This window comes from Oryctolagus cuniculus, chromosome 7, assembly GCF_051225735.1.
Source record: "Oryctolagus cuniculus isolate XC-2025 breed Fujian yellow rabbit chromosome 7, ASM5122573v1, whole genome shotgun sequence".
In the NCBI taxonomy this organism is placed as follows: Eukaryota; Metazoa; Chordata; class Mammalia; order Lagomorpha; family Leporidae; genus Oryctolagus; species Oryctolagus cuniculus.
In genome coordinates this window covers 78,694,626-78,706,680 of record NC_142873.1, presented here as the reverse complement: position 1 = coordinate 78,706,680, position 12,055 = coordinate 78,694,626, and the positions used below count along the sequence as shown (strand labels likewise).

The 12,055-nt window shown below is 39.0% G+C and overlaps 1 protein-coding gene across 12 annotated transcripts in view; it reads right to left on the bottom strand.

Moving 5' to 3' along the window:
- The window catches only part of EVI5 (ecotropic viral integration site 5), a 235,525-nt gene that overhangs the window by 102,630 nt on the left and 120,840 nt on the right, over positions 1–12,055 (bottom strand). For 6 of the 12 annotated variants that reach the window (XM_008264880.5, XM_017346082.4, XM_089300350.1 and 3 more), the window contains 2 exons: positions 11,132–11,164; positions 10,414–10,560 (listed from right to left, as the gene is read on the bottom strand). The exons of 2 other annotated variants lie outside the window; for them this stretch is intronic. In XM_008264880.5, coding sequence (XP_008263102.1) covers positions 10,414–10,560; positions 11,132–11,164 — 180 coding nt within the window. Of the gene's footprint in view, positions 1–1,337; positions 1,574–10,413; positions 10,561–11,131; positions 11,165–12,055 lie in introns of those variants that run through there. 4 more of the 12 variants (XM_089300353.1, XM_089300352.1, XM_070078034.2 and 1 more) reach the window with 2 other exon arrangements.

The following is a 12,055-nucleotide window of genomic DNA, read 5'->3' as shown; positions in this document are numbered from 1 at the left end:
CTCCAGCAACGATACCTTTGAGTCACAGATCCTATGGGAATCACACGAAGGCTACAAAACTTGCTTTCCCCAAAACATACACTTACCAAGTTTTCTATATCATTTCAGACCTCCCTGATCGCTTCTCGGCCTTTTGGCTAAGATCAAGCGCAGACCTCCCTGAAGCTTACACACAACCCAAGTTAAGAATCTCTCCTGGGCCCAGCGCTGTGGCGCAGTGAGTAAACGTCCTGGCCTGAAGCACCAGCATCCCATATGGGCATCGGTTTGAGACTCGGTTGCTCCACTTCCTATCCAGCTCTCTGCTGTGGCCTGGTAAAGCAGTACAAGATAGCCCAAGTCCTTGGGCCCCTGCACCCACGTGGGAGACCTGGAAGAAGTTCCTGGTTCCTGGCTTTGGATCAACCCAGCTCCAGCCATTGCAGCCAATTGCGGAAAGAACCACCAGATAGAGGATCTCTCTCTCTCTGACTCTCCTCTCTCTGTGTATTCTTTCAAATAAATAAATAAATAAATCTTAAAAAATTAATCTCTGCTTTCATAAGATACTTCCGTTAGTCCCTACTTTTATGACCAGAAACTTTTTCTAAGATACCACACTAGATCTCTAATACTAAGTCATTACCATTTTCAGAAGCTATAGTTTCTGACTGCTAGATCTTTCATGTTCTGCATTTAAATCAAACTTAATTCAAAGGTTGATCATCATTTTTCCCAACCAATTCCTTTCTTTGATTTCCGAACTTGCCACTGATTTCAGATCCCTCCCAAGAACCCTCAGTGCTGCTGCCTTTCAGGGAACAGCAGGATTTTTTGCTGTAGAATCTTTGTCAGCCTTATCTTTTCATTACCCTAGTAACTGGTCTCTGCATTGCCATTTTGACCCCATGGTAACTGATTGTGTATGCTAGTATCAAAGTTCCCAAGAATACTCCTTTCAATCATATAATTCCTTAAATCACAAAGCTGTAATTATCCTCCACTGTTCAAGGGATAAGTTTTAAAGTCTGTAGTCCACATGTGATATTTCTATTTTTGTATTCCTCATTTGTTCCTCAACCCACTGTAATAGCTTAGTCTTAATCCCATAATAAACTGTTCTAATCACAATTTTGATACCCAACAACAATACAGAAACCCAAAAGAAAACTCTTTTATTCAGTTTTAACTTCAATTTAACTCAATTGGCCACTCTTACTTAAAACTTTCTCCTCCTTAACACTTTGAAACACTACTCTTTTGGGGTTACCCTGCCTATTTTCTCTGTCACCTGTGCATATTCTATTACTTCATATAGGAATGAATCAGTACTCCTCTAGGTTTCATCACTGTGTTCTCTCCATCTTTCATTTTTCCTCTTATTTTATTAATTTATCCTATATTATTTCACACAGTGTTTATACAGTCTGTATGTACAGGAAACTTTAGATACTGTCTGTACCTATCATATATTATAGAGGACGCAGCCAAGCAATAATCTATCAAAGAGAAAAATGGGGAAGGTGGAGGGAATGGGAGACAGGGAGAGAAACAGAGAGGAAGTGATAAAGGATATGAATACAATGCTGGAACTCTGGAGACAAAGATACACACAGACAAAAAGAGAGAGACAAGTAAGCAATGACTCTCAAATCCGGACTTCCAGCCCAAATCTTCCTACTAAGCTACAGGTCCATATTTACAACTCCCTTTAGGTCAACTCCAACTCCTATTCACCATACATTCAACATGTCAAATGAATTCCTCACTTCTTCCTCACATATTTCTTATCATGCAAATGACACAATCAGCTAATAACTGACTAGTCAAAACCCCCCATGTCTTTAACACGTCCCATTCAATCACAAAATCTTAGTAACTTTTCTTCCAGATATCTCATGAGTTTGTTCCTCTCCATCTTCATTGGCACCAGCTTTATTCATACTCTTGTCACCTTCTTTGTTCTACTGCTGTGGAATTTACTATTGATATTTTTTATATTTTATGTTACCTCTCAGACTAAATTGTAACAAACAGAAAACACTTTTACAATTCTACCATCTGAACCAGGTAGGGGCTACCCTGACTGACTGTTTTAAGCCTTAGGAACAGTTGACTCCATGCCTGTTAATACGAACATGTTAATGAAAAGCACAAAATCATTGATTATCCTTTCTTTGATATAATATTAAGAATGACTGTAATTCAAGTCAATTTCATTCTGTTATCCATTTTTCTATATAGAAGCTAGTCCTGTCCAATTATATCCATATACATTTTTACTGGGCAAAAAGCATTTTCATTAAGACCAATTCTTGGCCGGCGCCGTGGCTCAATAGGCTAATCCTCCACCTTGCAGCACTGGCGCACCGGGTTCTAGTCCCGGTCGGAGCGCCGGATTCTGTCCCGGTTGCCCCTCTTCCAGGCCAGCTCTCTGCTGTGGCCAGGGAGTGCAGTGGAGGATGGCCCAAGTGCTTGGGCCCTGCACCCCATGGGAGACCAGGAGAAGCACCTGGCTCCTGCCATCGGATCAGCGCGGTGCGCTGGCCGCAGCACACCAGCCGTGGCGGCCATTGGAGGGTGAACCAATGGCAAAAGGAAGACCTTTCTCTCTGTCTCTCTCTTTCACTGTCCACTCTGCCTGTCAAAAAAAAAAAAAAAAAAAAAAAAAAAAAAAAAAAAAAAGAAAAAGATCAATTCTTAATGGGTTTATTTTCCAAGTAAATTTAAATTTGTTGATTATAATTGTTAGTGCTGCTGTTGTTTGTTACATTTCCATTTGATCCATTACTATATTTACAACAGAATTTTCATTTTTGGACATTATTTCTACTCTCTTCTCCCTCTCTTCCTCCCTTCTCCTCCCTCTGTGTAACTCTGACTTTCAAATAAATAAATAAAAATACTAATAGCTATCATTTACTGAGCACCAGGCATTGTTCTAATCAACTTACTTAAGTCTCAACAACCCTCTATTATAATTAGTTCTTTATATACAGGACAAACTGCAGCATAGAGGTTAAATAACTTATCAAAGAGTACAAAATCAAAAAGTGGAAAAATTCATAGCCAATGGCAAGGGGGAAAGATGCTACTGAATTACCTGAAGCTAGCTCCTACAATTTTCAATTTTAAACAATTCTCTGTAGAAAGTTTCCTAAGACACTTTTTAATGTTTATGACAATAATGACAGTGATGACAGCAGCTACCATCTACTATGTGCCAGACATATGCTAAGCACTTTATATTCTCATGTAATCTTCACCACAACTACTCCTTTACTAATAAGGAAACTAATAAGGCCTAGCAGGGGTAAACCACAATTGATAGTGCTGTTAATTGAGGGTAGGGATTACAGAGACCATGCTAACTTTAATACCATAGTAAATGTTGAAAGAATTTAATATATTGTTTTTTTAAATATATACCTTCCTGCCGGCGCCAGGCATACTAGGCTAATCCTCCACCTTGTGGCGCCGGCACACCGGGTTCTAGTCCCGGTCGGGGCGCCAGATTCTGTCCCAGTTGCCCCTCTTCCAGGCCAGCTCTCTAATGTGGCCAGGGAGTGCAGTGGAGGATGGCCCAAGTGCTTGAGCCCTGCACCCCATGGGAGACCAGGAGCAGCACCTGGCTCCTGCCATCGGATCAAAAAAAAAAAATATATATATATATATATATACCTTCCTAAGAATTAATGGTTTAATTAAAAAACAAAAACAAAAAACTGGGGCCGGCGCTGTGGTGCAGTGGGTTAACACCCTGACCTGAAGCGCCATAAGGGCAACGGTTCAAGACCTGGCTGCTCTACTTCTTTTTTCTTTTTTTTTCTTTTTCTTTTTCTTTTTTTTTTTTTTTTTTTTTTTTTTTTGACAGGCAGAGTGGACAGTGAGAGAGAGAGAGAGAGAGAAAGGTCTTCCTTTTGCCATTGGTTCACCCTCCAATGGTTGCCATGGCCGGCGCGCTGCACTGATCTGAAGGCAGGAGCCAGGTGCTGCTCCTGGTCTCCCATGGGGTGCAGGGCCCAAGCACTTGGGCCATCCTCCACTGCCTTCCTGGGCCACAGCAGAGAGCTGGCCTGGAAGGGGGGCAACCGGGACAGAATCCGGTGCCCCGACCGGGACCAGAACCCAGTGTGCCGGCGCCGCTAGGTGGAGGATTAGCCTATTGAGCCGCGGTGCCGGCCTGCTCCACTTCTGATCCAGCTCTCTGCTATTGCCTGGGAAAGCAGCGGTAGATGGCCCAAGTCCTTGGGCCCCTGAACCCGCGTGGGAGACCCAGAAGAAGCTCCTGGCTCCTGGCTTTGGATCAGCGCAGCTCTAGCCACTGCAGGCAATTGGGGAGTGAACCATCAGATGGGAGATCTCTCTCTCTCTCTCTGCCTCTCCTCTCTCTGTGTAATCTTTCAAATAAATAAATAAATCTTAAAAAAAAAAAAAAAAAAAAAACTAAGCTGCTAGGGCCTGTGCTATGGCATAGTGGGTAAAGCCACCATCTGCAATGCCAGAATCCCATATGGGCACTGGCTCACGTCCCTGTTGCTCCACTTATGACCCAGCTCCCTGCTGATGGCCTGAAAAAAGAACTAGAAAATGGCCCAAGTATTTGGGTCACTGCCACCCACGTGCAAGACGCAGATGAAGCTCCTGGCTCCTCGCTTTGGCCTGGGTTGCAGCCACTTGAGGAGTAAACCAGTGACAGAAGATCTCCACCTCTTTCAAATAAATAAATAAATCTTTTTTTAAAATTTAAAAAGCATCTAGGTTTCACATTATGTTCCTGAAATAAGGAATTCCTAGAAGGGTGCCTTTTTTATTCAAATTAGTAACTTGGACACACAGTTTGTTTTACCAAGAGATAACTTTCATAACTAGGCACCTAATAATCAGCAATGGGTCACTTATTTGAAAGCCTACCAATAATGAATGACTTTCCTCCCCTTGATATCAAGATCATTTCTGTCAATGAATCACTTAATGTTTCTGGGATACCAGCAAGTCCATTCCAATGAAACTGACAGTAAGCAGAGTCTGCTTTTCAATTCTGCATGCTTTTCTGGTATTGCAGAAGTTACAAAGGAAAAGATAAGTCTGTAGTCCTTAGTCATCTTTCTTTCTTGTGTCATTTTAGGATTCACAACCTCCACTGACAGGTAATTTTTATTTTATTAACATGTGTTCATGTGTTTGATGTATGTAAGATTGGTTTATATTCTTCATAATATATCATTGTTTCTTAAAAGTATTGTGCAGGCCGGTGCCATGGCACACTAGGCTAATCCTCCACCTGCGGTGCCGGCACTCCGGGTTCTAGACCTGGTTGGGGCACCGGTTCTGTCCCGGTTGTTCCTCTTCCAGTCCAGCTCTCTGCTGTGGACTGGGAGGGCAGTGGAGGATGGCCCAAGTGCTTGGGCCCTGCACCCGCATCAGAGACCAGGAGGAAGCACCTGGCTCCTGGCTTCAGATTGGCACAGCACGCCGGCCGTGGCAGCTATTTGGGGGGGTGAACCAACGGAAGGAAGACCTTTCTATCTCTTTCTCTCTCACTGTCTAACTCTGCCTGTCAAAAAAAAAAAAAAAAAAGTACTGTGCAATTGTTTCATAGTCTCTCTCAAATTACAGAAAACAGTGAAGGTATGAAGAAATCCTGTCTAGCATCCTCTTAAGTACGTCCTAGTATAAAGGCTCCAAGAACTTCAAAATGGATTTCAGCACTCAGCAGTTACAACTATTAAATTCTTCTCAGTTTATACTGATCCAAGCCAAGAACAGCTGGACAAATTGCTTAATCGGGGTACCTGAAGTGATAAGCAGCCATTCATAGGGCATAAAGCTTTAAAATTAGATCAAGCAATTCTGAGAGACAGTCGGTCTCACCAGAAAAGTCATCCTACATATGTTTGTGCCCCACCACACTCAAGAGAGTCAGACAAGCTGTAGGTTTAAATGGTAAATTTTATGTTATGAATATTTTACCACAATAAAAAAAACCCTCCCCCCAAATAAGTGAGTGAGTATGTTAGGTGAAAGAACTCAGGTACTAAGGTATCGTATCATACAATTCCATTTATATGAAATTCTATAAAAGGCAAAACTATGGTGACAGAAAGCAGATAGGTTCATGGGATGGGGTGGGGGGTGAGCTGCAGAGGGACACGAGAAATTTTGAGAGTGATAGAAATATTTTTTATTTTGATTGTGGTGACAGTGATACAACTATATACATTTCAACCACACCAAACTGCATCCTTAAATCTGATAAATTTTATTACATTTAAATTATACTTCAATAGTCATTTAAAGATAGATCTAAAATGGGCTAGCCCTATTCAATTAATTATTTTAGAAAACAACAACAAAAACTGTGTTCTCAAATATCCAAGATCACAGAGTTAGCAAAACAGGACTAGAATCTAGTTCCATATCTGCAATCCAAAGCTCTTTGTACCATGTAAAATGATACTATTTGGCAGTAGGGGGTGATGGTGGTATGTGTTTATATTGGTGATTCATTATCTCCTACAATCCAGACTTGTAATCTTTTTTCTGAGGTTTAAAGAATACACTTATATTGGAAGGCTGTAATCAAAACATCTAGCAATATATGTTTGCTTTCTACAGGTAGTACTCAGACGTATGCATGCTACTTTGTAAAGCAATTACTCCATGTTCAAAATTCCAACGGAAATATCTTCTATGCCTGGATCTTAAATATATTCTGCTTCTGAAGCTGTACCCAAAAAAGGCTGATCATTTTTCCATAAGACTGTTTCTCAGCAATTTCAAAATGACTGAAGTCTTCTGAAATATTTTTTTTGTTGCAGCCTGAAAAAATCGTGGGCTCACACAGTCTCTCCTATACTAGCCACAATATACTCTGTACTTGTTTCATGTGAGTTTTGGTATTCAAACTATATACAACATGATGAATTTCATGCAAGCTCCTTAGACTTCAACATGATCATTACACTGCTAGGGAGATTATGCTTGGGACTGGGGGAGGGGCAGCCATATTACAAGTTACTGGCTAATTTCTGATTTCCTGGCAATTAAAACCTCTAGGTTGGGGCTAGCGCTATGCTGCAGCGGGTTAACACCCTGGCCTGAAGCGCCAGCATCCCATATGGGTGACGGTTCTAGTCCCGGCTGCTCCTCTTCCAACCCAGCGCTCTGCTATGGCCTGGGAAAGCAGTAGAAGATGGCCCAAGTCCTTGGGCCCCTGCACCCGTGTGGGAGACCCAGAAGAAGCTCCTGGCTCCTGGCTTTGGATCGGCACAGCTCTGGCCATTGCAGCCAATTGGGGAGCAAACCATCAGATGGAAGATCTCTCTCTCTCTCTCTCTCTCTCTCTCTCTGCCTCTCCTTCTCTCTGTGTGTAACTCTTTCAAATAAATAAACAAATAAATCTTAAAAAAAAAAAAAACTCTAGGTTTTCATTACATAAGGTACAGCTAAGACATATCTTTAAATTTTAAATCTAAGGGCAGACCTTTAGATTTGTTTCTGTAAAATAATATTTTAGTTTCTTGTTCTGAATAGACTAAATATTTTTGGACTCTTGATCCACATCAACATATTAGCTACATTTTTGAAATATTTCATATTTGACTATAAATTTCTACAGGAGATTTAAACACAAAATATTTCACATCTAGGGCTCAGAGACAAATAGCTGTGATGTTTCCTCCCTTCAGAATGAACAGTCTCTCAGCCGGCGCCGTGGCTCACTAGGCTAATCCTCCATCTGCGGTGCTGGCACCCGGGGTTCTAGTCCTGGTTGGGGCACTGGGTACTAGTCCCAGTTGCTCCTCTTCCAATCCAGCTCTCTGCTGTGGCCTGGGAGTGCAGTGGAGGATGGCCCAAGTGCTTGGGCCCCGCACCCGCATGGGAGACCAGGAAGAAGCACCTGGCTCCTGGCTTTGGATCAGCCATAACGGCCATTTGGGGAGTGAACCAATGGAAGGAAGATCTTTCTCTCTGTCTCTCACTGTCTATAACTCTCTCTCTCCCACTAACTCTGCCTGTCCAAAAAAAAAAAAAAAAAAAAAGTCTCTTGATATAGTGAATCCCTTATAAATCCACCTAATTTTACTACTTGCATCTATATTCCTCTACCTGGACTAGAACCACCACGGGAGAGCCTATCAAATAACCTGAAACACCACACTTAGGCACAGTTTTTATTTATTATAGAAACAAAATTACTTTATTATGACATAAGAGTGAATTCACTTTTACTGAGTCAAGATTCTTTCCCTTTTTTTTTCAAAGTTATTTTCCCAACTGTTCACAAAACAGACGTTCTAGAAATTTTTTTTTTTTTTTTTTTTTTTTTGACAGGCAGAGTGGACAGTGAGAGAGAGAGAGACAGAGAGAAAGGTCTTCCTTTGCCGTTGGTTCACCCTCCAATGGCCACCGCGGCCGGCACGCTGCGCTGATCCGAAGGCAGGAGCCAGGTGCTTCTCCTGGTCTCCCAAGGGGTGCAGGGCCCAAGGACTTGGGCCATCCTCCACTGCACTCCCTGGCCACAGCAGAGAGCTGGCCTGGAAGAGGGGCAACTGGGACAGAATCCGGTGCCCTGACCGGGACTAGAACCCGGTGTGCCGGCGCTGCAAGGCGGAGGATTAGCCTAGCCTATTGAGCCGTGGCGCCGGCCTAGAAATTTTTAATTAAGCATCACCAAGGTCACCAGAGACTTTTCAGAAATGTACCCTTTATTTACTACTTTCCATAAGAAATGCATTTGTTTACCATTAAAGCTCTTTGTATCTTTAATTTTTCTAAAATAATTTAAATATTATGTTTCCATGATCATATTATAAATCAAGTTTTATATCTAGTAATATGCAGCTTGAAATTGGAAATTTAACCAATGCTCTGTTACCTATTCTTTTACCTATTCTGAGCATCACTGTTTTATATGTCTATCACAGTTAATTTCATTTTCGGAACTCATCTCCATAGTGGGATAAAAATGGAAACAAAATTAGAGATCTTCTTATCTTTGCTATATTTTAGCTCCTATTATGTCCTTCAAAAAGAGCAGACTTTGTTACACTTTTAATTTTAAAAAGTCACAGTTTATTCTGGCCAGTTTTGCTTTTCCTGTTAATCTTTTCATTCATTATAAACCAATGTTCTATCCTTTCAATAAACATCTAATTTTAGGTATCAATAATTGAAAAACAATGCAAAAAACTAAATTCATTATTCTGAAGAATGCTGAAGCTTAAGCTAAATTCAAACATAATACTTATCTTCCTTTCTAAAACAAGCATGTTGAACTGATAGTTCATTTCAATACAATTCTCAACTGATTCAGTTGTTTTGTTTTCATGCTTTGACACCAATATTTCAAAGGTGAAAATATTTGAGTTCCTATCTTTTTAGTTCCCCTATTCAATTTTCTTAACCATCTAATAGTACGAAACATATTTATGGCTCTTTCAATTACCATTTTTTCTTTTGCTTTTAGTTTTCTGATTTTCATACCTAGATGACAATGTGGTTTCTTAATTTTACTAAATAAATCAATATCCAAATTTGTGTCCATACTATTCATCTTCTGTATCTCTATAGAGTACTAGGTTTAACACAACTTTTTCTGCCCACTCCTATTACAATTTAGCTTCTATCTAGAACAGAAAACTGAAAGAAGAAATAATTTTTCAAAGATAAACAGTTTAGTTTTTCTTTTTAGCCTTCATATTCCTGATTAAGATCACCAAGTTAATCTAGTTTTGCCAATGGAAAATGATTTCTAAGTTGCAAAACATAACTAAGGCAAGCTATACAACCAGTAACTGCTCAGTACCCTATGCTAGTCACCAAAATTTTTAAAGAGTTATATTTTTTCATCTGGATATCTTCTCTTGAAAAAATGCAGTCATACATCTTAATCCATAATTCAATGTCTTAATACAGTTAAGTTTAAGTTACAAAATATAAACTGCCACACTATCAAAGCTTTAAATGAGACAACTACATATTTTCTGCATGTTGGGTAATATTTCAACTGCACAATGAACAAAAACTAGCTGAAGTTAGGATTCTAAAATTACCATTGGCAAAATAATATCTATAATGAAACAGATCTCAAACCTAAAAGGTAAGCCTGACATACCATATACACTGCTCATTTTCTATGACTTAGAACATAATGTCGGGAAAGAAAATATTATCTATTTCTAACAAAACTACACAGACAGTAAAAAAAAAAAAAAAAAAAAAAACTTAGAATAAGATAAGGAATCTATAGGTCACAATAAGATCCCTAAAGCTCTGTAGGCCACAAAATGGTATAATTTAAGAGTTCAATTGAAGTTGACCACAAAGTTACTTAAAACAAGGGCACAGAAGCTGTGCTTTTTTTTTTTTAATTTGGTTTAAAGGGAAGGGGATGAGAAAGATGAGAAGAAACACTAGCAGACTCCTTACCCATTGCTGCTGATGCTGGAGCTTCCTGATGATACTCTCAGCGTGCTCCAGTTTAGCACTGGCCTCATCACTCTGCTGTTTGATGGTGGCCAGCTCCCGTTTTATGAGGTAGTTTTCCTCAGCCTCCTGGGCTCTTGTCACTTGTCCCTTTTGTCAGGACATAATTTTTTGTGTGTGTAAAGCAATTTAGGATAGATTCAAGAAAGACTGTCTTGTGAGGTTTAGTTATTTACTTTGACATGTTAAAAAAAAATTACCTCAGAGAACAAAACAGCCTAGGTCATTATTAGCTAGCAGCTTGTTACTGTTCCAGAAAATTTGGGGAAACTAAATAAAAATTTCATCGGACAATTTCAAGAATAATTTTCAGTCAATAAAAATTCAGTTCATGCAATATTACCAAATTATACATGCAAGGCTAAAATTTTCAATGAATAGTGGTTAATTTTGCAAAATCCATTGACTGCTATTTTGAAATAAATGTTTTAAAAAATAAGGTTAGCTTTGAAACGTGCAAACAGTACCTATTTTAATGAACCAAAATAAAACTGTTATCAAAAATTAAGTTTACATCCACAAATACCACCCAAAAGTATTATTTCTAGGGAAATGCATGTAAAGTTGCATGCATTAAAATATGAATTTCTAGGTTTAGAACTTTCCTTAGAAGTTAGAGAAAATGCTAAAAAAAAAAAAAAAAAAGATTGAAAAACTATACCTGTATCAATCTATCTGCCAAGGAAGCACTTTCCTACAAAAGGAAAAAGTCAGATGGAAATATAAGAGAAAGAAATAAAAGTGGTAAAATCAGGAATAAGAAGAAACAACCATACTCAAATTCCACCTACTTCTCATTACTAATTAAAATGGACATTTAAATTTCAAACTATTTTTTATTCAATGTGTTTCAATCCTTAAGTCTTAAGTATATCAAAACTAGGACAGACTGCAGAAAATCATGTGTTTCTAGAGGAGAACAACACAAACCCAAGTGGTTTTTCATTATTTGGCACAAACAAATATCTTCTTTAGAAAGCATACACATGAAAATCTTTATTTTTAGACTTAACTGTGTCATCAAACAACTTTTAAGAAAGAGAGAAGGAATTTGAGTAAGTAATTCCACTTACAAAGTATGACAGAAATTTGTGCAATAGCAAATTCCAGAGAAACAAATGAGGAAAATATGAAAAACGAAATTAAGCACTCCACCTAATGAACTCTTGGATTAACTGAGTAAATTTCTTGGTTATAGAATTCAATTGGTATATAAGTATTTATAGAACCTATACTATCTAAATCAGTATAAAGCAGGTACTTCATTTCCTAGCAAAATCCAAATGACACTTTTCTATAGCATCTTCATCATTCTGGAGGTTCAATGATTTTCAGGAAGATTTTAAGATTCTTGGTAATATGATGAGGGGAACTTTTAAATCTTATTCACATCTTTGGTCAAAAAAAAAGTACCAAGAGAGTTTGTGAATTTAGATGTATTTCTTTTAATAAAGCAAAGTTCCTGAACTATGCTTCTATCACTCGATTCCTTCTTACAGCACCAGAAACACAACTACAAAAGACCTTACACCAAAAGCACAAGAAGACAAATACTGCAAAATTTCCACATTTTCCCAGTTAATTT